This window comes from Leuciscus leuciscus, assembly GCF_965113295.1.
Source record: "Leuciscus leuciscus genome assembly, chromosome: 18".
Classification (NCBI taxonomy): domain Eukaryota; kingdom Metazoa; phylum Chordata; class Actinopteri; order Cypriniformes; family Leuciscidae; genus Leuciscus; species Leuciscus leuciscus.
Window position 1 is genome coordinate 23,597,459 of NC_138742.1, and position 27,352 is coordinate 23,624,810.

The 27,352-nt window shown below is 38.7% G+C and overlaps 2 protein-coding genes across 13 annotated transcripts in view; one reads left to right on the plus strand and one right to left on the minus strand.

The window, feature by feature from the left end:
- Positions 1–3,121, minus strand: part of LOC309480493 (band 4.1-like protein 1) — a 60,795-nt gene extending 57,674 nt beyond the window's left edge. For 5 of the 10 annotated variants that reach the window (XM_082144996.1, XM_082144993.1, XM_082144991.1 and 2 more), the window contains exon 1: positions 2,914–3,118. The gene's annotated coding sequence lies outside the window, so the exon portion shown is untranslated. Of the gene's footprint in view, positions 1–2,913 lie in introns of all 10 variants that reach the window. The other 5 variants (XM_082144997.1, XM_082144994.1, XM_082144990.1 and 2 more) reach the window with 3 other exon arrangements.
- On the plus strand, positions 3,117–25,980 carry edn3b (endothelin 3b). 3 transcript variants are annotated; one of them, XM_082145308.1, is made up of 4 exons: positions 3,117–3,208; positions 18,473–18,680; positions 23,905–24,045; positions 24,697–25,980. In XM_082145308.1, exons 1-4 carry the CDS (start codon positions 3,202–3,204, stop codon positions 24,743–24,745), a joined length of 405 nt encoding a protein of 134 aa, XP_082001434.1. In that variant the 5' UTR covers positions 3,117–3,201; the 3' UTR covers positions 24,746–25,980. The 3 variants fall into 3 exon arrangements, with proteins under 3 accessions (XP_082001434.1, XP_082001432.1, XP_082001433.1); XM_082145306.1 differs by lacking the exon at positions 3,117–3,208 and adding an exon at positions 17,155–17,434; XM_082145307.1 differs by lacking the exon at positions 3,117–3,208 and adding an exon at positions 17,155–17,434 and having other exon boundaries at positions 18,494–18,680.
- Positions 25,981–27,352: the final 1,372 nt, after the last annotated feature.

Consider the following 27,352-nt stretch of genomic DNA (forward strand, 5'->3'; position numbering starts at 1 on the left):
TTTTATCCGGGTCGCATCTGATGCGGACTCCACGGCGGACTGATATACCTGACAGTTTGTGCAGCATTACGTCACCAAAATGTGGTGGATAAATGGACCGCAAGGGCTAAGGGTGGCATTTTGGAACGGGTCCATTGACTGTCTGTGCGCCAAGACAACAAAGCAGCTATTGTACCTCCAGTTTCAGACTCAGCCTAAGGGGCTGTCTACAGGACACCGTTTTCAACTAAAAACTGAAAACTTTTTATGCATTTTGACCGTTAATTTACATGACAAAGGCGTTTTGAGGGCCTGAAGACAAAAAATTACGAAGTTTTTGAAAATTATACCGTAAACGTCTGAAACTACAAAAACATGAATTTGAAAAACCATACGAGTTACTGTGCCCCCCCTACCGCATTTCACAAGCGAAAACAAATGTGTGAAATGCACGCACACGGGTTGGTTGCTTTCCATTGCGAATGCAAAGTTGAACCAACATTACCATGGCTGGTTACCTCAAGACTACCTTTCTAACACATTCACCTTTGGTTGTACTCATGGGGGAAAAAAAGTTTGTTAAAACAGGATCTTAGATGCATTCCTACCAAATGTTTTGAAACTGCCAAATGCAGCATAGTGCAATACATGTCAGCACACTGTCAGCAGGAGAACTCATGGGACGTTATATAGGGGCGCTGAGAGCATGTTGGAGGCGTGTGTAGGACGGGATGGTTGCAGTTTGTCATTAATAGCACGCTGAGCTCAATTAGTCCACACTACGTGCTACTGGAATAGCAGAATTTTTGCCACTTTGTGTTGCTACAGCCTTGACATGAATTAGACATTTGGTTTTCAGCTAAATAGTGGTGCCTGCTGTTTACTATTGCTCATACTTAGGTTTTTTTTTGTTTTGTTTTTTTAAGTAATTGAACAAACCTCTGAAGTATTACACTTTGGCACATTACTCATCCAGCACAGTTTCTGCTAAAGAATAGCACATCAAATCATGCGGCTTGTTGAGGAAAGGTGTGCAATTATAATTTTTACCCTTTCACACGTTAAAAATATTCTAGCTGCGTTTTTTAAACTGGCCATTATTTTTAGAATGTATCACCTATTTCTACCCCAACTCTTCAAGCATGCCTTGGAATAGATCTGTATGAACAGATCTTTTTATTTGATTTTTCCTTTTTATTCAAAATATTCACAAAGGTGTTAACTATCGTGAAATATCCTCAGACAGTTGATCTGTAAGTTATAACAGGTGTGGACATTGTGATGTTAGCGCTACAACTCAGAGAATCAACGCTGTTGGAATTACAACATATAAATTCATCGACTTTTCCTGAAAGACATGAATGTAAGTGGCCGGTGAACTGGGAGAAGAATAAACTTTATAGTTACCAACACAATGTCTGATGTAAATAAAACACATTTTCAAATTGCTTAAAATGTGTGCCTCTTACATAGACCAGACTATATGTTTTTTCCCCTTTGTTCAAGTACTTATGTGTATATAAATGTCTGAAACCTAAAATAAACATTGTGTGGATGAAAACATTGAATAGTTGTCATCCATGACAAGTGCTGAGAAATAACTAAGCAGGGTTTACTTTTCCCACAACCTATCAACTGTTAACTAGAGAACGTGCACAATGATTATAGTAATTTTAATGACTTCCCAGTAAGCATACATCTCCAAGAGCTCTGAACATCTGCAAAACATCTCATTATTGTGTACAACATCTAATAGTGTCTTAGTGAAAAATATTCACTTACTAAATTATAAACATCACATCAGAATGTCTTTTTAACATCTGATAGGGAATGCTTTAATAGAGCAGTATACAGCAAATGGGCAAACTCTCTAAAAGCACATCTTTCATCTCTTCCAGATGAAAGAGCAGACAGACAGACATCTGGGTGACATATAGATTTTAATCATTTACATAATTTTTCCAGACCTGGAAGACAGTATTTTAAAGCTTGAAAACCAATTAGACTTTGTTATCCAATTGATGAAGACCTTTGTACACTCAGCTGAGCTTCTTCAAACAAAACATAGCAAAACAATCTGGCTTGAACCACAAGGGTGCTGTATATAAACAAAACACAACAATACGCCAACAAATACACAAGTCCAGTTGTTTTCTACAAATGCGTTGGCAAATGTTAATTTTTCTCTCAGCGTGCTCCTTCAACTCTATTATAGCAAACTAACACGGTGAGTACTGGAGCGTATGTACTCGCGCGCTCTCCATAATTCTCAACAGCTTTGAGTTAATTGGCTTCTCGAGCCACACGAAGCGCGCGCGACTGCCCCTGGTGCCACACCCTCTTTTTATTAAACAGCCAAGACACCTCAGTTACATCTGAGTCACCAATAAGCAACATTTTAAATTAAAGTAAACCTGACCTACCACCGCATTCAGACCGCGAAGATAAGTGTTATTCTGGCGTGATACAATCATATATAGGGGGTTGGCCAACCATTAAATGCCTCAGGCCAACGGTGAGGAAACACAGCACCTGAAAGCCTAATATTTCCTATGAATCTTTATGCACGTAATACATACGCGTTTAACATCAGCGTTATCCTCCTTCGCAAGGTGCACTGATAGGCGCGCGCCGCTCATTTACACGTATTGTTCAGCATAACAACGGCATCCTTTCACTGTCTTCTCTAACAAACCATTTTTTTTTTTTTTTTTTTGTTGATGAATGACCACATGACCGAAAGCAGTAGCAAGCCCCCGTTAAGCCACCGGCCTGCTGCACGAAATGTTAAATGACATAATAATATAAAAATGTAAGCCTCGTCACAAGGACATATGGACTGAGCCCTCGCTGCAAGCGCTGTTTCAACCTGTTTAGTGCACACTTTACGGATATCGTACATACACCGGATGACATCGCAACAAAGAGCCCTACCTGTCTCTCCAGGTTTGACGCGCGTATTTCCGTCCAAATGCCGACCATTGAGGGCTTGCGAATGCCACCGCCCAGCTGCTTCTATTCACCGTCAAAGGATGGAGACTGTCCGAGAGGATGAATGAGAGGACGGAGGGGGAAGAGCAGCTCCCCGTATGGATGAGAGGAAAGGAGAAGAGGAGGAGGAGAAGAGCGTAGGGGGCGTATGCGCGCTGGATACACCAAACTCCTTCCTCACAACTGAGAGAGCAGTGCTGAACTGAACACGCACTGATTTCATCATCACGGATGCGCTGTGAGCCTCTATTCCGCTTTATGTTCGTCCGGGCTACATTACCGCATTCATGTAATTCAGTGAACCACTTAGGAAATAGATACATTAATGTAAGAGTAAATTTTTGCCTATCTATTGTATATTGCGAGAAAGCAACGTACACCAGCATATAATTGAATAGAATACTTTTTTTTTGTCCCAATACAGACAATTCTTCAACACGCTGTAAAATGTTTTAAAATAGGTAACCTAAAAATGTGTTTCAACCTCCCCCGAAAGCCTGTTGACTGATGTTTATGTGAAGGACGTTTTTGCCGGGAAAATCGCGTCAGGTGTGTAGGACAAAAGTGTGAGCACAAGCAATAAGTTGCTGGCTGCAGTTCACTTAAAGGGGTTGTTCGCCCAAAAATGAAAATTCTGTCTTTTATTTACATTTAAACATTGATCAGAGAACATAAACAGAAGCTCAACCGAACCTGCTTGACGTGTGAGATCAATCCTCTGCATAATACACTACAATGAACCTCATTGGTTCTTGAGGAAGCTCAAACGTGCTGCGTAACATGAGAACAAACGTCATTGGTTCTTGCAGAAGCTCAAACGTGCTGTGTAACACAAGAATGAACCTCATTGGTTCTTGTTGAAGCTCAAACATGCTGTGTAACATGAGAATGAACCTCATTTGTTCTTGCTGAAGCTCAAACGTAACACACGAGAACAAACCTCATTGGTTCTTGAGGAAGCTCAAACGTGCTGCGTAACATGAGAACAAACCTCATTGGTTCTTGCAGAAGCTCAAACGTGCTGCGTAACACAAGAATGAACCTCATTGGTTCTTGTTGAAGCTCAAACGAGCTACAGTATGTAACACGAGAATGAACCTCATTGGTTCTTGTGGAAGCTCAAACGAGCTGCGAAACACGAGAACGAACCTCATTGGTTATGCATAAGCTCAAACATGCTGCTTAACACGAGAATTAACCTCATTGGTTCTTGTGGAAGCTCAAACGTGCTGCGTAACACGAGTACAAACCTCATTGGTTCCTGCAGACGCTCAAACGTGCTGCGTAACACTAATGAACCTCATTGGCTCTTGTGGAAGCTCAAACAAGCTGCGGAACATGAGAACAAACCCCATTGGTTCTTGTGGAAGCTCAAACATGCTGCGTAACACGAGAATGAACCTCAATGGTTCTTGTGGAAGCTCAAACGTGCTGCGTAACACATGCAAATGAACCTCATTGTTTCTTGCAGAAGCTCTAACGTGCTGCGTAACACGAGAATGAACCTCATTGGTTCTTGTGGAAGCTCAAACGAGCTATGTAACACGAGAATTAACCTCATTGGTTCTTGTGGAAGCTCAAACGAGCTGCGAAACACGAGAACAAACCTCATTGGTTCTTGCAGAAGCTCAAAAATGCTGCGTAACACGAGAATGAACCTCATTGGTTCTTGTGGAAGCTCAAACGTGCTGCGTAACAGGAGTACAAACCTCATTGGGTCTTGCAGAAGCTCAAACGTGCTGCGTAACACGAGAATGAACCTCAATGGTTCTTGTGGAAGCTCAAACAAGCTGCGTAACATGAGAACAAACTCCATTGGTTCTTGTGGAAGCTCAAACGTGCTGCGTAACACATGCGAATGAACCTCATTGGTTCTTGTGGAAGCTCAAACGTGTTGCGTAACACGAGAACAAACCTCATTGGTTCTTGCAGAAGCTCAAACGTGCTGCGTAACAAGAATGAACCTCATTGGTTCTTGTGGAAGCTCAAACAAGCTGCGTAACATGAGAACAAACTCCATTGGTTCTTGTGGAAGCTCAAACGTGCTGCGTAACACTAGAACGAACCTCAATGGTTCTTGTGGAAGCTCAAACGTGCTGCGTAACACATGCAAATGAACCTCATTGGTTATTGTGGAAGCTCAAACGTGTTGCGTAACACGAGAACAAACCTCATTGGTTCTTGCAGAAGCTCAAACGTGATGTGTGACACGAGAATGAACCTCATTGGTTCTTGTGGAAGCTCAAACGTGCTGTGTGACACAAGAATGAACCTCATTGGTTCTTGCAGAAGCTCAAACGTGCTGCGTAACACGAGAACGAACCTCATTGGTTCTTGCAGAAGCTCTAATGTGCTGCGTAACATGAGAATGAACCTCATTGGTTCTTGCAGAAGCTCAAACGTGCTGCGTAACACGAGAATGAACCTCATTGGTTCTTGTGGAAGCTCAAACAAGCTACGTAACATGAGAACAAACCTCATTGGTTCTTGCAGAAGTTCAAACGTGCTGCGTAACATGAGAACAAATCTCATTGGTTCTTGCAGAAGCTCAAACGTGCTGCGTAACACGAGAATTAACCTCATTGGTTCTTGTGGAAGCTCAAACGAGCTGTGTTACACGAGAATGAACCTCATTTGTTCTTGTGGAAGCTGAAACAAGCTACGTAACACAAGACTGAACCTCATTGGTTCTTGTGGAAGCTCAAACGAGCTACGTAACATGAGAATGAACCTCATTGGTTCTTTCAGAAGTTCAAACGTGCTGCGTAACATGAGAACAAACCTCATTGGTTCTTGCAGAAGCTCAAACGTGCTGCGTAACACAAGACTGAACCTCATTGGTTCTTGTGGAAGCTCAAACGTGCTGCATAACATGATAATGAACCTCATTGGTTCTTACAGAAGCTCAAACGTGCTGCGTAACACGAGAATGAACCTCAATGGTTCTTGTGGAAGCTCAAACAAGCTGCGTAACATGAGAACAAACTCCATTGGTTCTTGTGGAAGCTCAAACGTGCTGCGTAACACTAGAACGAACCTCAATGGTTCTTGTGGAAGCTCAAACGTGCTGCGTAACACATGCAAATGAACCTCATTGGTTATTGTGGAAGCTCAAACGTGTTGCGTAACACGAGAACAAACCTCATTGGTTCTTGCAGAAGCTCAAACGTGATGTGTGACACGAGAATGAACCTCATTGGTTCTTGTGGAAGCTCAAACGTGCTGTGTGACACAAGAATGAACCTCATTGGTTCTTGCAGAAGCTCAAACGTGCTGCGTAACACGAGAACGAACCTCATTGGTTCTTGCAGAAGCTCTAATGTGCTGCGTAACATGAGAATGAACCTCATTGGTTCTTGCAGAAGCTCAAACGTGCTGCGTAACACGAGAATGAACCTCATTGGTTCTTGTGGAAGCTCAAACAAGCTACGTAACATGAGAACAAACCTCATTGGTTCTTGCAGAAGTTCAAACGTGCTGCGTAACATGAGAACAAATCTCATTGGTTCTTGCAGAAGCTCAAACGTGCTGCGTAACACGAGAATGAACCTCATTGGTTCTTGTGGAAGCTCAAACGAGCTGTGTTACACGAGAATGAACCTCATTTGTTCTTGTGGAAGCTGAAACAAGCTACGTAACACAAGACTGAACCTCATTGGTTCTTGTGGAAGCTCAAACGAGCTACGTAACATGAGAATGAACCTCATTGGTTCTTTCAGAAGTTCAAACGTGCTGCGTAACATGAGAACAAACCTCATTGGTTCTTGCAGAAGCTCAAACGTGCTGCGTAACACAAGACTGAACCTCATTGGTTCTTGTGGAAGCTCAAACGTGCTGCATAACATGATAATGAACCTCATTGGTTCTTACAGAAGCTCAAACGTGCTGCGTAACACGAGAATGAACCTCAGTGGTTCTCTTACATCAAGAGAATATGCTTGAGCTTCAGTTTACCACAACTGATGTCTGAGTTTATGAATGTTTATATGTAAACAAAAGCCTAAATTCATGTAAAGTGATCGTGTCTTTTTAAAGCCTAAATTCATATAAAGTGACCGCTCAATTCATATGGATTAGTTTTAGGATCTCTACATGAACCGAAGATGATAGCAAATCTGACAGGTTTGAAAAGACATGAGGGTGATTAATTAATGACAGAATTTAAATTTTTGACATGACTGATAGAAATCCTTCACTTATGAATTAAGGCATCCAAATGCACTGCTGATGAAACTGAAAGCAATCATGAATTGTGAAGGCATGCTGTCTGAATTCTTTAATTTATTTAATTATTTTTAGCAAATGTTTTAATGTTGTTATAAATATATTACCTCATACAAATACATATAATATATATATATATATATATATATATATATATATATATATGTGTGTGTGTGTGTGTGTGTGTGTGTGTGTGTGTGTGTGTGTGTGTGTGTGTGTGTGTGTGTGTGTGTGTGTGTGTGTGTGTGTGTGTGTGTGTGTGTGTGTGTGTGTGTGTACAAATAATTGCACTAATATCTGGAGTATTATTGCATATTCATCCCTATTTAACAGTGAGGTACAATAGCCTAATAGGAAATGTGCTCTGTAGTGGGAGTGCATTTGTAATTACAGCACAGGAAACGGGTGTGCATGCTGAGAAAATTACAGCGGAGTGTGCAAATGACAGACCTTATATACACAAGTGTGTGTACAGGCATGTATGTAGCAATTATTCTAGAGAAAGTTTTCATATTTCCTTAACAAATGGAAAAAAGCAAGAAGAATTCCTTTATATTACACTCTGCTGTAATTTTCTCAGAAGCATGCACACTCATTTCCTATGCTGTAATTACAAATGCACTCCCACTACAGAGCACATTTCCTATTAGGCTATTGTACCTCACATATATATGCTAAACAATCACTGAAGTGAAATGATTAACAATAAACAATAAATGCCTACATAACAAATCTGCTTGGTAGCCTACAGCTGGAACTGTTGCTATTAATATTTCAACCAGAGGATGGCAGCATTATTTTTTTCCTGACCATGTAATGGTTCATTCACAGGTCTTTGTGTTTTGTAAACAGTGGACTGTGTTGTAAATGTTACTCTCATTTGCATTGCACAGAATATGTGGGAAAACCATTGTCGGGAGAAGAGGGCGATCTTTTGAGTAATTACCATCATTATGCATATTTTACTGGGAAACAACACCCTTGTTTTCAGTCCTTTGTGGTTTGGAGAGAATGTCAAGAAAAGTTCATTTGTCATGTAAGAGATAAAATCAGATAGTAAGGGGAACTGTTTGTTTGTCATACTGTTTGTCATAATGTCCCACAACCCACCTACACTAGTAGGTCGCAACCCAAAATATGAGCCACATGTCAGAGTTGCACACAGCAGGAAAAAATAATGCTAAATGCAAATAATAAAAATCAACTAACCATATAATTGTGAATAGAATAAATATGCTCTGTGGCCTTTAAAAGGGAGGAGAAAACACATCCTATATCTTTTGTTGTAGATGTCAAATGCGTGTGTTCAAATCTTTTGACACAAATTCATCTGGCATTTTGTAGAAGCCATAGCCAAGTGAGGCAAATGCCAACATGGACAGGTTGCGTGACATGCCCTCATCCTTTCAAGCTATGAACAAAAGTACGCAAAGTAAAACATAAAATACAACCCAGACTTCGTTTAATATGGGTTCACTTACAGGAGAATGGTTTGTTTTAAAAAACGAGAGCATGAAACCATGAAAACAATTCAAGACATTTAAAAAAACAGGTTAATAATTTTCGCATAATTTCGAGATGATGGTAATGTAATACATTAAAGTGTTTAAATTTAAGGAAATTCGGTTTACTTTTGCATGATGTATTGGGTCGCCACTTGATATTCATTGTAAAATCTGGGCCTTGATAGAAAACTTGATTCAACAACTTGCCTGATACAACAAGGCTTGTTATCTGGAATGATCAATTGGATTGGGGAGGGAGGTGTGTCTCAAACCAAGATAAAACACCTCTTTCAGTTCATCTTACTCGTTGTACATATTGGAAGAAAAAGGGAGAATTTGCCAGAGCTGACTTTTAAGGGAGGACAAATATAACAACCAGTCAAATATTGACAAGATTTTGTCATTGAGTTGTTTTAATAAAATTCTATGCTTCACTCTTTCCACCTACACGTTTATCTGAGGGAGAGGGTGCATTATTATTGCTGTGTTAAAATGATATAGCAAATTTTCTCTTGAGAATAACATGGTTGATAAGTGTGTAAAAAAAGATGTTCATCGATTTTAACATAAAAGAAGGCAATGTTTTTAAGTCAATTAATTATTGCAAGAAAACATCTTGTCTGACTTCTGCAAATTGTTGCCTTTACCTGCATGGTTTAAACGTTTAATACTATGTTATTTGTCTCATATTTTCTGTACAAAATGTGCATGTCATGGAGAACAAAGTTCTTGTTATCCTAATCTGCTGATAACATCATATGAATATTCATATTCATCCCATTACTCATGAGACAAAAACATGAAATAGGCTAGACCTCAAAATTTGGTACACAACATGGAAAAACCCAACAAACTCATTATTTTGAATGCTGAGGAACTAACTCATCCTGACAACACAAAGCAACAAAGTTACTAAAATGATTTCAAAATTAGCAAAAATGTAACAAACCACAATCAAACAATACAACCATAATAATAATTTGTGCGCATGCTGACAATGTGAAAAGGACTAAAAAATGCATAAAAATAACTCCCTACAACTACAATTACACTTGAAAAAATCACAATATCGGAATATAAAAGCTGTTGATAGACCTTAGAACTTCAGAATTTTAAGTAAAAAACAACAACAAATCAAGTAAATATTTGGATGTTTTGCAGCATTATGTACTTGATCTAAAAATGCATTACATTTTATTGTGATACTATGGAACCCTTAAGTGACATTTGTTTCTTTGCTACTTGAATGTTATCTTCGCTTGTTACTGGATTATTGCTGTTTGTTTCTTGGTGTCTGTTAAATACTACTTAACTAATCTTCAAGACTGATAATTCTGGATCAACAAGCCAGCAGGTGTCACATATATGAGCAAGCGAATGTTTTCTTACACACATACTGTAATGCCTATACGTTTCTCGGGCACAAAATGTTCTTGTAATGTTATTTTATTGACGGCTAGGTGTTAATTATTTATATTTTTTTTACAAATTGTCACTTTAGAGGCTCCATAATATGGACACTACTATGTCCTTCTTAAGGCTGGCCCACACTAAAAGATTTTTAAAATGTTATCAGATTTTCAAAATGTGAGAGACCACAAACATGACGATAAAAAAAACATAGATTTAACAATTTTGTTCCTATAGTGTGTGGAGAAGATTGAATCGAAAACTATGTTGGCATAAGTGGAATCGCATTGGCATAGTTCAACTAATCTGGGTGAATGTGATTTCACCAAGTACAATTTGTTCTTTGTTGATCCTGGAACAACATTCCAATCAACCAATCAGATTTGAGGGACAAGTTTACAGTTTATGTCAAGTTTAGGCTTACATCCAGGGTTAGGTGCTTTTACATCAGTATTATTCACCTATCATTATTGATTTTAGGGATAACTTATGCGTGTGCTTAGGTTTATGGGAAGGGATAGGTTTAGGATAAAATTTTCGGACAGATATATTGTCATATTGAGCATGTCTTGGCAAAATCATGGCGACCTACTTATCTGACCATTATCAAGTTCAGTAATGTGTCACGGAATGGATGAATGTGAGATGAGGATTCAAATGCAGAGGAAATTTATTAACCAGCAGACAAGGTACAAACACAAAAACTCAGATTGCAAAACAGGAAGGAAACACCAGGAACAAGCAACTAGGACAAACGAACCAGCACAGGACTACAAACACAGGGAGGCTAAATAGGGGAACAAACAAGGAGGGTAACAAGACAGACAGGTGGGACAAATAAACCAATAATCAGATAACAAGATGGGAGGGGCTAGACAATAGACAGGAGCACATGGCCCAAAATAACAAAACACCCATGTGCAGCACAAGACAGGACAGGCATGTGACATTACCCCCTCCCTACGGAGCGGCTACCAGACGCTCCATAAGACCAGGGCGGGACGGGAGGGACAGACCAGGGCGGGACGGGAGGGACAGACCAGGGCGGGACGGGAGGGACAGACCAGGGTGGGACAGGGGGAACAGGAAGGACAGACCAGGGTGGGGCAGGGGAAATGGACAGTTCGGGAGGCCAGGGCAGAAATGTCAGTCCATCGGGCGGCCAGGGCGGAGACTTTCCCTCGGGCGGCCAGGGCGGAGGAACAGACACCACCGGCCCAGGCACCACCGGAACAGGCACCACCGGAACAGGCACCACCGGAACTGGCACCACCGGAACTGGCACCACCGGAACTGGCACCACCGGAACTGGCACCACCGGAACTGGCACCACCGGAACTGGCACCACCGGAACTGGCACCACCGGAACTGGCACCACCGGAACTGGCACCACCGGAACTGGCACCACCGACCCCACTGGAACTGGCACCACCGGCTCAGGCACTGGAACTGGCACCAACGGCTCAGGCTCAGGAACAGACACCACCGGCTCAGGCTCAGGAACAGACACCACCGGCTCAGGCTCAGGAACAGACACAGGCTCGACGGCGGCCATCTTGTCAGGGGACACAGGCTCGGCAGGCGTGACGTGAACAGGCTCGGCGGCGGCCATCTTGTCCGAAGACACAGGCTCGGCAGGCGTGACGTGAACAGGCTCGGCCATCTTGTCCGAAGACCCAGGCTCGGCAGGCGTGACGTGAACAGGCTCGGCCATCTTGTCCGAAGACCCAGGCTCGGCAGGCATGACGTGAACAGGCTCGGCGGCCATCTTGTCCGAAGACATAGGCTCAGGAACAGTCTCTGGCTGGGCAGACGTGACGTGAACAGTCTCTGGCTGGGCAGACGTGACGTGAACAGTCTCTGGCTGGGCAGACGTGACGTGAACAGTCTCTGGCTGGGCAGACGTGACGTGAACAGTCTCTGGCTGGGCAGACGTGACGTGAACAGTCTCTGGCTGGGCAGACGTGACGTGAACAGTCTCTGGCTGGGCAGACGTGACGTGAACAGTCTCGGGCTGGGCCATCTTGTCCGAAGACACAGGCTCGGCAGACGTGCTGTGTCTCCTCCACGCATGCAGTACCACTATAGCATAGAAGAGATGCACGGCCCTCCTGGCCATGGCAGGACTGATGATAGGGAGTTCTGGGACCACCGGAACTGGGACCACCGGACTCGGGACCACCGGAACTGGGACCACCGGAACAGGCATGGAGGAAGTCTTCCTTCTCCTCCTCCGTTTCGGGACCACCGGAACTGGGACCACCGGAACTGGGACCACCGGACTCGGGATCACCGGAACTGGGACCACCGGACTCGGGATCACCGGAACTGGGACCACCGGACTCGGGACCACCGGAACAGGCATGGAGGAAGTCTTCCTTCTCCTCCTCCGTTTCGGGACCACCGGAACTGGGACCACCGGAACTGGGACCACCGGAACTGTCACGGAGGGGTTCTTCCCTCTCCGTTTCGGGATCAGCAGTGAAGGCTCTCCTTTCAGCTGACTGTCGTCAGCCGTGGTCCCCTCCTCCTCCATAGTCCTTTGAGCGCACCGGCGAAATATTCGAACAAGGAAATTGAAGATTCCTTATCCTCTCCAGAAAAAATTTCACTCCGCTGAATCCACATTATCAGGCTGGTTCGTTCTGTCACGGAATGGATGAATGTGAGACGAGGATTCGAATGCAGAGGAAATTTATTAACCAGCAGACAAGGTACAAACACAAAAACTCAGATTGCAAAACGGGAAGGAAACACCAGGAACAAGCAACTAGGACAAACGAACCAGCACAGGACTACAAACACAGGGAGGCTAAATAGGGGAACAAACAAGGAGGGTAACGAGACAGACAGGTGGGACAAATAAACCAATAATCAGATAACAAGATGGGAGGGGCTAGACAATAGACAGGAGCACATGGCCCAAAATAACAAAACACCCATGTGCAGCACAAGACAGGACAGGCATGTGACATAATGCTACTCTCTAACACTTGTGGTGTACCCCAGGGATCCATTTTGGGACCACTACTATTCACACTGTATATGCTACCCCTGGGATCTATTATGAGTAAATTTGGAGTGTCGTATCACTGTTATGTCTGAATAATCATGCAAGATCTGCAGCAGATAAGTTTAATGTATTCTAGTTAAAGGCCCAAGTATTTTCTCTCTATGTGTGTACTGACAGAGAAGCAGGCGATCTTGTAACTGAGCTTATGTAGTGCATCAGAGCAATTGAGTTTAAATTCTATTTAAGGTATTATGATCAGACACAGGAGTATTCAAACATCAGATCAGTGCATAGTGTGTTTAAGAGTGTTTGATGAACCGTATTACTCTGTTTAATGGATGTTTTAAAATGAAATTCAAATTGAGTTGAGGAAATGCAATGACAGTTACTCCTTAAAATATTTTTTTAATGGATTATAAACCAAAAGCAAATTTAGTAAGTCCACAAGACACTAGTCTGTGAGCCATCTGGGAATGAAGGCTTCCAACATAATGAACTAATTAGGTCTGAATAATGTCTGCCAATTCCTTGAATCTCACCATGCCTGAGTGCTCTCCACTGTTTTTGATGCAATTTGAATTCTACATTGAAGTATTTATTTTTAATGAATTGAATCAGAACTTGGTGAGTGTCCCCCAAATGCCCACTTGATTTAGTCTCAAAATGGTGAGAAAAGTACTGTAATTTCCCAAATTCACTAAACCTGAATTCTCACAGATTTGTAGAGGCTGTAGTAAAACACATTATGGATTCCAGCGATTTGCAAACAAGGGGCATCTAGTTCTTCAAATGGACACCCAACAACTCAATGTCATTCAGACGTCTCTCAGAAAATGACCATATTAGTTTCAAAGCTTTTTCAATACAATAAGCCACTCTGTGGGAACTTCTTTTGAAATGGTGCTTTAAAAACACAGATTCACTGTATTCTTTTCTGATATGGAATAAGGATTCACATTTTCCCCTCCTAGTCTGTTCTCAAATGATAAGATCTGTAGAATTATTTTTGATGAAAATATACAGTATGTTCATTTGGAGATTAAAATGTTAGTTTTTCCTCCAAACTAAATGATATTTTACAGATACTTTACTACTCTAAAACTTCAGCTTCTGTAAACTATTACATTTCAAATTGTGGAGGCTGCAGATTTTTATTTAATAAAAATGCCTGCCTATTTTAAACACATACTAAAATGAGCTTTATTTTGCCCACTAGACATTTGTTTTTAGTAATATTTTTTTATATATCAACCATTCATCTGAAGTTTTTGTCCAAGTGGAATGTTAGTTTGCAGAAGGGGTTCTTTTATAGCCTGTTTTTATGGTTAGGTCATGAAAGTGATTAAACTGGAGATTTTCTGTAGTTTCACAGCTGGGTCTGGGCAAATCTTCACATGCGTGTTGTTTTACTTGGCTGTACAATCAAACTGTGTTTGCTTTGTGCATATATGTTTGAATACTGATGTTACATATATTTTTGTTTCATGTCCTTAGTGGCTTTTGAGGTAAAGCTTCTTAAATACTCAAACCCCCAGGTATTGCATGCATTAATGCCCTCAGGAGTTGGGCTCCCAAAATGTTTTTCATCATAATAACTGAAAGTGCTTATGAAAACCTTGTTTGTTGTTATATAAGCACCTTTGGAAATGATATCCACAAAGGATAATAATGTGTATTTGATTTATTTGAATTAATGCGCAGTCAGTCTAGGGTCAATTCAAAGTATTTCTGAATTTAAATTACTTTGCAATGATTGCAAAATTACAGCAACTGATATGAAAGCCCTTATTTCCCTCTGTCCACAAAAATGAGAGATTCTTGTGAGTGAATTGTTTCTTTTCTTTTTTTCCCCCTAAATAATTGGTGTTGAATTCCTTTTTCTCCACTGAAGCTAACCAGGGTGTTGGATGGGAAAACTTCCTGATGTTTGTGGGTTTGATTCAGGGTGAGTGATAGGCATGTCCCGTGCCCAAACATGGCTTCTGCCAAGACCCTCATGAAATTCAGATAAGTAAATATGTCATTTTACATTAAAATATTAATTTATCAGTTAGGAATAGAACAAGATACAGAAAAAAACAACACCGTTGTATAACTCTGGGTACTGAATGAATTATATTCGGATTACTTGTCATTTTGTTGTTGTGCTTCTGTTTATTGTATTCCCTTTGAGTTTAGTCCTTGATTACTCCCTAGTTAGTTGCCATGGTTACTGATTAGTTTCACGTGTGTCTCATCTAGTTTCCTTTGTTTGCCCTGTGTATTTAAAGCCCTGTTTTTCAGTCACTCCTTGCCAGTTCTTGTTTGTCTTTGTGTGGTACGCAATCTCCGAAGTTTCTATTATTTAGGGTCCATTTACACAACATTGTCTTCAGCTAAAAACAGGAAAACTGTTATGTGTTTTGGCTTTGCGTTTACACGTCAACGGCGTTTTGGGGGCCTGAAAATGCAAACTCTTGAAAGCAGGATTCAAAACGATACTGTTATTGTCTCTGCGTAGACTACAAAAACATACATTTTTGAAAAGGCGCATGCTTACGCGTTCAGTCTACAGGCACATAGTGTTTCTTTACAAAGTGACATCGCCAACTACTGGCCCAGCTTGCATAATACAGCGTTTTTAGTCGCTTGCGCAGATTCGTGTGAACGTAGATCATTTTGACAACATTGCAGAAGGAAAAAAATCAGTTTAGTGTAAAAGTACCCTAAATGTGCGTTTAGCCTTTATAATTTTTTTTTTTAATTCCCCTAAAGAAAACGCATTAAAAAATTAGGTATGAGCCCACTTAACATCACATAATGAGGGCAACTAAACTTCTAACCTCACATTTGGAATTTCACATATTTGATCAGTTATGGCCCCTAGGTTTCAAACAAGTTCAGACAGCAACATAGTGTCGGCCCAGATGGCCCACATCTGGTACACATGGATTCCACACGTACCAGATGTGGGCCGGATCTGGGCTGACACTATGTTGCTGTCTGGGTAGGTTTTTAGGTAACACTTTACAATAAGGTCTAATTTGTAAACATTAGACTATGCATTAACTATCATAAACTAACAATGATAAGATATATTTTTATATTATTCTGCATTTATCAATCTTTGTTAATGTTAGTAAACAAAAATGTTGTTCATGTTCAAAGTGCAATGTTAACAGATACAACCTTTGATCTAAAAATTGTAGGCCGATTAGTAAATATTGAGCTTATCGTTACCTTAAGATTAAAATATAGAAGTATTGTAACGAATGTAGTTAACTCATGTTAACAAATTAAACCTTATTGTAAAGTGTTACTGGTTTTTCAATACTCATGAAGTTTATTTACTTAATAATTTTAAGGCAATGGGTTTCCTCACTTTTTAAAGTCAACTGATCACTTTTTACAGTGTACATGCAGTATTGTCAAACTACATCAGCATATTGTAAAGAAAATGTCATTCTTGCAGAGTTTCTGTTTACTAAAACATCCCAAAACCTTTAAAAATGCCTCATAGTGCCACATTATAACTAATATGACTAAAAGGTGAATGTCACTGCGCACAGATGATTATTGCAGTATTCAGAATGCACCTATTTTGTATTTGAGGTGGTAAAAGTTAGGGTTGTTATATATGCCACAATTTACTATAGCTATTGTAGTTTTGTAAACTTGAGGCACACCAGAAACCACATGCTTGGTTTTCAAAGGAGGCCAAACTTAATGTCTTCCATCTCAGAAGGTAAAATAATAAATAATGGACTACGTACATCAACATGAGCGAATTCCTCAACGGTGAGAAAGATTAGCTGCTAAAATTCCTGAAGTGGAATGGACACAAAGTGCAAATAACGTCCTATTGTATCATAGGCTATCTATACACAAAATAAAGGACTATAGAGGGACCTATACGAAGTGCGCTACTTTTAATATCATGCTGACATGAGCTGTCATGTTTCAGAGGATTAGTCGCTCCTCTGAAACTATACGCGTGTGTGTGTGTGTGTGTGTGTGTGTGTGAGCGCGCGTGCGCTCACCGGTGGGTGGTGTCAGCACGCGCTATAAATCTAGGTAAGCAACATTTGAACATTCTGAACATTTAAAAAAAATCACATTTCCCTTAACACCGGAGATTTTTCAGAGATGATGAAGATGATGCTCAGAATTGCTCTCTGCACTGAAATGGACTTGTTTTGGAAGACATTTTTCATTTAGAAACTCGGATAACCGGACAACTTTTTCACAACTAATAAGGACGCTGGGAAAATGGCAAAACTGGTTCCTGATGCTCTTTTGTTAATTTTGAGTTTGTTAAACATTTTCACCGTGGGTAAGTGCTATTCTGAACGGCTGTTCTCTGTCTGAGTTTTACATGAGTATGCCTAAATTTATTGCCTACGCGACGTTAATTTCTTCTTTTTTTTTTTCTTTTTTTTTTTTTTTTACGGGTTTTAGTTTTATTACATATTTTTGTCCTCATCATTATGTAGTGAGTTAGTGGGTGAATCTCAGGAAATCTTCAAAGAACATGTCAATATCACAAGACCAATACTTAAATTTAAATAAAATGAAACCAAAGTAACCAAATTAATGTTCATTTTAGGATGATTATGCCTTTTTGCATTGTGATTTTTTTTTTTTTTTATGTAAATTATGCACGCTTTCTTTAAAATTCTAATAAAAACGGTTCCTCAATAATGTAATGCAATAACAATAATAATAGGCCATAGTAGCCTACTAATATGGAAAACATGGTTACATTTTACAACAAGGTTACATTTATTAACATTAGTTAAAGTAAACAATGTAAAATGCTTCTAAAGCATTTATTAATCGTAGTTACTGTTAATTTCAACATTTACTAATACATTATTAAAATCAAAAGTTGTACTGTTAATGGACATGAACAATGAACAACTGTATTTTTATGAACTAACGTAAGAATACTGTAACAAATGTATTGCTCATTGTTAGTTGATGGTCGTTATTGCATTAACTAATGCTAATATTTGCACCATGGTAGTATTTGTTGTTATTCTTTAAATGTATGGTTATTTAAATAACAATTTTAGGTTACACTCTATTTTAAGATGACGTAGTTACATTGTACTAACTCAAATAAGTATTAAGTAATATTAATTAAATACATGTTACGAGTTACGGGGTTGGGTTTAGGGTTAGTTACTTATAATTGTGCATAATTTAATGTTATTACTATAGTAAGTACATGTAGTAGCATGCAACTACGTCACCTTAAAATAAAGTGTTACCCAATTTTTATTTTTTGTGTGTGTGTGTGTGTGTGTGTGTGTGTGTGCCATTATTGCTCTGTAACAGTATTAATAATGCAATATTGTTCAAATTAAAGGTGCATCATTGTCCCGGACAGGAGACCTGCACTCATTTCAAGACTTGTCTGATGATCCGAACAATATTTTACATCAGCAGACAGAACCAGAGCTCATTTCAGCTTCTCACACCCACACAAGATCCAAGCGCTGCACTTGCTACTCCTTTAAGGACAGGGAATGTGTTTATTACTGTCACTTGGGCATCATCTGGATCAACACCCCACAGTGAGTACATTTACAGTATCGTCAATAAAAGCACTGACATAATACAGATGATCTTTTGCCATTGATGATTGAAATGTCTATAAGTGCCACAAAAAAGTGTATTTCACCAAATCTTATACAGTATATTAATTCATATTTTGATAATCAATTGCACAATATTTTTTTACTTTAGCTCATTAGTCTATTTCAAACACACCAATGAATGCTGTACACTGTATGCAAACATGTGTTAGCAGCATATTAGGTTACAATGTACACAATACAGCAAAAAAACATAATTCTGAACATTCTGCAGAAACACACATTCAGTTCTCTGAATGTAGTATTATTGGGTAGGTCTCAACAAAATCAACCCCTGGGAATAATACATTTTAAGTCAAGGATTCTCAGTCATGCTGAAGAATCCATTTTGTGGACAGAAGTCTTTTGTTCAGGCCTGTAGCTTGATGAATGATCAACCTAGTGACCTTTATGTTCAGGAGCACTGAACTACTTAAAAGTAATAACTGGATATGGTTGTTCTTTCTTTTTGGACCAATCTCCAATAGAGTCAAAGAACAATGAGTATTGTAATTCAGCTTGGATTATTAAGGGCTTTGAGGATAAGAACATGTATACAGTACAACCCCTGAAATAATTTATTTCATTAAGCTGCTAAAATGTACTGTAGGTTTTACTTTTTAAAAACTATAAAAAGCCCCATTTGTTTTACTAATTATAGTAACTATATATTTACTAAATAGGTATATATTATATTATTTTATATTATATACAATTCAACCATGACTTAAATAAATGTTAGTATTTTGATAAATATTTAGTTGAACCTGCCTGACAAGACTGGAGGAGTGTCATTGACTTAATAATGTTTACACTTTGAAATATACATAGAGGTCTAAACTAAATTTCTAGTTTTCTGCAATACTTACCGCATGCACATTTTGACGTGACCATGACGTCCATGGTGACGGCTACTGTCCATGGTGCTGATGTCCATGGTGCTCAAAAATGTAAGTTTGAATAACATTACTTTTTGACAGCAAGCACAAACCAGTTGATTCAAAATAAACCCTGTTTCTGGGCCCACTTGGCTCTCTATAGTGGCGAGAATACCAAAATAGCTAAAAGGATTAAAAAAGGAGTCATACACTTCACTTAATGCTCTCTATTTAATATTATTTCAGGTGGCAAATACATGATTAAACCATATGGTTAATATAGATATAAATTTCATGCATTCAATGGTGTGCTAGTACACAACGCATATAACAGCTTCTAGTCAAGAATGAGTTATCGCTACAGTTTTTAGCCAAATACAAGCGGGATCGCCACAGGACGTTTAGTAGAGTGATTCAGACTAATGTTGAACTATTGGAGGCCCATCACTCACCATGAATATTGACAGGCAGTCCTTCAGGAATCTGCTCGGACCTCTGGCTCCAGACTAAAACCAAATGGTCAACATGAGAACAAACACTTTCTGATGTGAGATGAGAAGCATGCATTCAGAAAAAGAGTACTAAAGAGAGTGGCTGGAGATCAGAGAGAAGCTCATATAAAGTGCATGGACGCTTTCCCAGATGAGGCTGCAGAAAGATTTTTGGCGGTTGTTCCAACTCATCATCTCCATCACTATAGGCAGTCTCTTAAGGTTTATCTCCAACAATGTGATTCCAGCTTTGTTTTGAGTGCAACAGGTTTCTCTAGTGCTTGTACAAAAATAAAAACATAGCAGACAACGTATTTTTCTACTGTATGACTTTCCTGCTTCAGTGAACATTAAAGAAGAAGATCGTATTGTGGTTGTTCTTTTTTTCATACAATGGAAATCAGTCAAAACTTTTGGGTTACCGAAATACTTCAAAATATCATCTTTTGTGCTCTGTAGAAAGAGAGTCATACAGGTTTGAAAGGGCATGAGGGTGAGTAAATGATGGCAGGACTGCATTTTGGTGAACGGTCCCTTTAAAATACTGTAAAATACCCTGCAAACACTGCAGATCACTGATTGGTCAGAGAGAATCGTCACTACCAGCGTCATTGGATTTGAGACACGAGACACCAAACCCGCTAGATTTAAAGTCCCCTGTAGTCAATAATTGTATCCCTTATAACTCATATTTGATCACCCAAATTACATATTTAAAAATGTTTTCCTTGAAAAACGATTCTTCATGCCTTAAAATAGCTTGAATGTAACTCTACACCCTTGCCTCATTTAGTATACACGGTTCTATGAATATGCAAATGAGCCCCGCCTCCACTGACTCACACCAGCTCAGAGATCCAATCGTCGACGATCACACGTTGACTTACAAGGTAGTTTGTGAAGTCAGAAACACCAGCGATTTCAAACCAAATTTATTTGTTTCACTGCAGTTTTAAGAAGAAAATACTCAGCAATGGTGTTGACTTATGAATTTGCACATAGTTTGTCTTAAATCATATTAAAAACACATTAAAAACGTGATTTTCACCACAGGGGGATCACAGGAATAAATTACATTTTAAAATATATTTTAAATATAAATATATAAATCAAATATTTCACAGTATTACTGTTTTAACTGTATTTTTTTGATTAAGTAAATGGTGAACATAAGAGACTTGAACTTTTGAATGCTGTTCTCTTGAAACTTGTTTGGTCAAAGCACCATTAGTGTTTTTTGAGTTTATCACAGGCTGTGAAATCCATGTAAATATTGGCATAATTACAGATGATATATCTGGACAGTGTTCATCTGTGTGTAGGGTGGATGGACTCAGCCCAACTTGTGCCATGTGTGGTGCGGGATTTATATTTTAATAATCTGTTTGGCGGGATTTTTTATGTTCTGTCTCAACTTTTATGGCTTTGTTCTCTGTAGCATTTATACACTATCAAAACTACATTTCATCTCGATTTACCAGCCCGCCTGTTGTCTCAATGTCATACCTCTTCAGCTTCAGTCCAACTGTGTGAGACTATTCTAAATATTTGTTGTCAATGTGTCACTCATTTTTTATTGAAGAAAGAAAAATGTTTTTATTTTGTGTTAAAGCAAAAAAACAACAAAAAAAACTGAAGGGAAATTAGAGCCTGAACAGAAAGGTCATGTACACACTGGAAAGCATTAGGAACAACAACCACATTTAAATGCACTAAAGAATCCCTTAATTCATTCCAGAGTCACTCTTAAAGTTGTTATGGTTGGCATAGTGATTTCCTAAGCAACGTTTATTTCGATAGGCCAACAGACATTCTGACTATAAGTAATTTTGCAATTAGATGGGTTCCTTGTGCAGATTGTGGAGGGATTTAAATATTTGGGCCTCTGGCTCAATTCCAACCTTAACTTTAAGATACACATCGATAATATCATTAGGAAAGTATATGGATGTCTTAACACTCTGTACAGATCAATTAATTGTTTTTCAACTCAAGTCAGAAAAAATATATATTTCTCAACTGGTAATACCAATTATTGATTATGCAGACACTAATACCTTTGAGTCCAATCTCAAACCCCTTAATGTTGTATTCAATTCTCTTTGCAGATTTATATTGATCTGTCCATTTAAAACTCATCATTGTTTTATGTATGATTCACTACACTGGTTGCAACCTAATCACCTAAGTAAAAAACATATAGTAGTATGTATACAATTATGACTTTCTTTGTCATTTTCTTTATCTTGATTTTCTTTGACATTTCTATGTGAGATGTGACGTTATTCTGGATGTTACATTTTGTCATAAGGCATACTGATAAATGACGCATTAGTTGTTTAATGTATTCGGCTGATTATTTGTCACTATACTTTAATATGTGTGCTATGTTAATTGTGGGGGCAAGGGCAGGTGAGCGAGGTATTGTTTTGTATAATATGTTTGTGTCTGTGTCTTTTTTGTATACGTACCGTGTGATTAACCTTTGTGTTTGTACATTTGCGCAGGACCCCCTTGAAAATGAGATGTTACATCTCAAGGGGTTATCCTGAAATAAATTAAATTCAAATTCAATTAAATTACATGTCAACTAACATGAACCCGTAACACCTAACCCTGACCTAACTGGCTGTCTACTAATACTGTAATGAGAGTTGGTTGACATGTTGCAAAGTTACTTGTAGTAGAATGTATAAAGTGGACCATCGAAATAAAGAGGAACCCAGCGTTTGACATCTAGTGGCAGTAGACAAGAAATATGGATAGCGACACTTTAAAACATTTTTTTATTGGCTGTTAGCTATATTTGACCAATTATTGATTGTTTTTCTTTCATTTTGTCTTTTCAGAACCAAATCATTGTAAAAAAAAAAAAAAAAAAAAGATATGATCAATAAGTCATGAAAACGTGTGTTTTTTTTTTACATTACTTTAACTCATCAAAATAATTTAAGCAATTTCAACTTTTTAATGTTACATGAGATTCAACTCGATGTTTTTTGTCAGTTTAATATAATTTAAGTTGAAATGACTTGTACAGCCTATTTGATTATACTTAAAGGGATACTTCACCGATTAGCATTAAGCTTTGTATCAGTAGAAACCCGGTAGTATTTTCGAAATGACCGCTCATGTCCCCCTAAGACGAGAGATTTCTGTATTGTGTGTCTCGAAAAAAAAACTCAGATGGCGCAAAAATCGCCATTTTGCGTCATCAGAGGCTTTTTTGGCCCGAGGCGAGAGACTACAGCCAGTAGGAGGAGCTCGTTCCGCATGTTTTCAACCCGCCCATAGGGGGATCTTACGATAAAACGGCGTCTTATCAGTTTCGAGTCATCTAGTAGCCTAGTTGTATCATTTCTTCCGATACTGCCCTCTGTAACCGGTAGGCGTGGCTTGGGAGTGGCCTCGTACGGCAGCGAAGCAAGTGCATTCTGGGAGTTGTTGTCTTTCATCCACATGAGCCAAAAATACATTCTCTGGCTTTTCTCAGTCTAGAAGGCACCAACTTCTAAAATAATTAGACATTTCTACTACAGAAATTACCCAATTTAAATACACATTCAACTTTCCAGCGGTGAAATATCCCTTTAAAAATGTAACTTAGGAACTTCAGTTTTTAAGTTGAAATAGGTGGAAATTATTAATTGTGTGCAAAGAAACACTAACTGTTGTTAATGTGTAATTGTTTGATGATACAATTTTATCATAGGAAATGAAATGATATAATATACTGTATAGTAAAATGTATTTTTATAAAAAGAGTTTGTGTCTGTTCTGTTCTGGTTTCTGCAGGCGCACAGTACCGTATGGCATGTCAAGTTACCGCAGCCCTCAGCGATTGAGACGCTCCAGTGGGACAGTAGCAGTGGTGCTTCATCGCTGCACATGTGCTGACCACAATGATGCCCAGTGCTACAACTTCTGTGATGCAAGGTACACACAAATAATAATAACAGTAATATTGTCAAATATTAAAATAACGTTTATAATGTTTATAATTATAATTTATGATTATACAGTATAATGTTTTATATTACATTTTAAAACGTTATTTATTTCTGTGATCCAAAGCTAAATTTTCAGCATGATTCATGATTCTTCAGAAATAATTCTAATATGATGATTTGCTGCTCAAAAAATATGTATTATTATTATTATTATTATCAATCTTGTGCTGTTTAAATCTTTTGTGGGAAAATGTGATACACTAATATTCTTAAGTTTGGGGTATGTAAGATTAACATAATAATAATAATACTTTTATTCAGCTTGGACACATTCAATTGATTAAAAAAGTGTCAGTAACATATGACATTCATTAAAAAAAAATCTTTCTAAACTTCTGATGTCAGACAGATAAATACAATGGCAATGACCACTGACATGTACACATCAACGATGCTTTACATAAAGTTTTTTTTTTTTTTTACTCAGTAGAAAAGAAATCTAATTCATAATCACTCAATTAAATAAATTCCATAAATAAATAAAAACAGAAAAAAAGAGTTGATAAATTCTCAAATTCTAAAGATTCCATTATTATTCAGTGTGTGATACTTTATGGTTCTGTTTTGAATTACAAAGAACTCGGAATGTACCAGACAGAAGATTGCGAGGACGTACACCTGGGTGAATCCGCTGGCTTCTCGTCCCATCGCGAGCCTCTGAGATCAGGACTGCTGATCAGCATCAAACCGGGCACCTAACTTGGTACAGGTTTTGGATTTTTACAGATGTGGAGCAAAACGTACCATGCATTCCTCTACGTGTATGTTTCCTGGAACACCCTTTACTCATCTGGTCCACGGTAACAAGTGAATTCTTTAGAAAACTCTTTGCAGATTTCGGAAGCATGTCTGTGTGGCACCCACATGTTTTTTCTTCACATTATGTCCACTTGTTTCGGTGTTTCACACTGACTTTACATCTACAGTTAATGCAAATATTCAGTGGACATCCTTTGGGAATTTGGGAGCCTTGCAGAGTATTGGAAGTAGACCTGTAACCTGACACTCTACATTATCTCCGTTTTGTGGGCATATGTTCAGAGAGCACACAGAGGGATTACTGTGTGAAGATGGAGATGAAGTGGATCTTTTTTTACGTGTTCTGAGGCTCCTTCACTTTCCCCGATAGCGGAACATGAAACACTTAACATTGTTATTGTGGATGAACTCAACTCTCAAGTCTCCTGAGAGAAAGATTAACTGCCACAATTTTTAACCTCTAGATAATATCCTTTACATTTTTGCTCATTTAAGATAAATGTATCCCGTCTCCACAACAACTTCTGACATTTTATATTCCTCAGATGTCTTTAAGATCAAATACTGAAAGCTGAATATTATACTAAATGGTCTAATATCAAATACTATACCAAATATTATACTAAACTATGACCTGAGAGTTTAATTTATTTATGTTTAGGTACATAAACGCGTTATTCACCAAATCATTTAACCCTCTGCTATATGTTCATTTAGGAGTCATGTGTTGTGATGTGACCGAACATCTGAAATGCAACATATTTTTGTTCGATAATATTTTTTTCTTTTGTATTTTGAGAGAATGTTATGTTACTAATTAATATTTATGCAATAATTATGATAATTTTCCCAAATTCCAAATATCCCCTAATTATTTAAAAATGATTTTTCAATTAAAGCTGTATTTCATGTTTAAATAGAGACAAGGCCTTTAAAATCCACTTTTGAAGGCAGATTAGTGTCTGTGGGAGTAAAAAACAACATATTTAATGCCAAGGTGTAACCACTAGATTCTTATATAGCTCTATATAAAGAGGCTTGTACATTATATAGTTGTTTTTAGAAATTAAAACTTTCTTTTATTAGGTTGTTGATTTGAATATGTATTTAGACATGTTCAAAGACTACTTTTTGTCAAGATTTTGATCTTTTTTGTTTGAAATGTTGTGTCTAATTTTACTACAGTCTCTTTTGCACTCTTGATATTTTTGAGTGTCACCCCTTTGCTGCTGCATACATTTTTTTTCTGCATTGTGGCTGATTTATAGATTGTACCACCAAAAAATAGATCTCTTTTTTCATATTTTTCTTTAATTTCCCATGGTGGTCAACACAAGTGTGACAATTTAATTTTTTGGTCACATAGCAACTGCCGCAAGAGTCACTGAGTTTCGTCCCATTCCGATAAAGTAGCGATTTTAAAAAATTAGAAACATTCTATTTTTCAACAACAGAGGTTCAACACCTGTTAATGGCTTATTATTAGCAATACTAATTTGTATATAGTTTCACTACTACTTCATTTGCATTGGTAATATTTGTATTTGTTAAAGCTTTTAATTATTAAATTGTCATTTTACACCGATATTAATGACAAGCATGATTTATTATGAATCACAGGGGTGTAACAATATATCATGTGACAATATATCGCAATACAAAAATGCAGCAATATGTATCGTGGATAGTGACAATATGTATTGTGTATAGTTCACCCAAAATAAAAATTACTGTGTGAGAAGAAATTCAAGTTTACAGAGTTTTAGTGTCAGTACTACATTAAGTAACGGATAATGTATAGAGAGGCGGTCGTTATAGCGAATAACAACCCCGACAGGCTGAACGGGACGTGATATTTTTTTTTCCCAGGATGGTAGAGGAAGACTCATGAATATTCATTAAAGAAGTCATCCCTGATTGGTCTTAACCCCAGTGACGGGTAGGTTTAGGGGCGGGGTTAGGGGTAGGTCATCAGACCCCCAGTGACGGTTAGGTTTAGGGGCGGGGTTAGGGGTAGGTCATCAGACCCCCAGTGACGGGTAGGTTTAGGGGCGGGGTTAGGGGTAGGTCATCAGACCCCCAGTGACGGTTAGGTTTAGGGGCGGGGTTAGGTCATCAGACCCCCAGTGACGGTTAGGTTTAGGGGCGGGGTTAGGGGTAGGTCATCAGACCCCCAGTGACGGGTAGGTTTAGGGGCGGGGTTAGGGGTAGGTCATCAGACCCCCAGTGACGGTTAGGTTTAGGGGCGGGGTTAGGTCATCAGACCCCCAGTGACGGTTAGGTTTAGGGGTGGGGTTAGGGGTAGGTCATCAGACCAATCAGGGATGACTTCCCTAATGAATATTCATGAGTCTTCCCCTACCATCCTGGGGAAAAAAAATATCGCGAACGGGACTTGAATCAGCCTGAAAGGGGTTGTTATTTGCTATAACGACCGCCTCTCTATACATTATCCCGCTTATTACATGGCTACC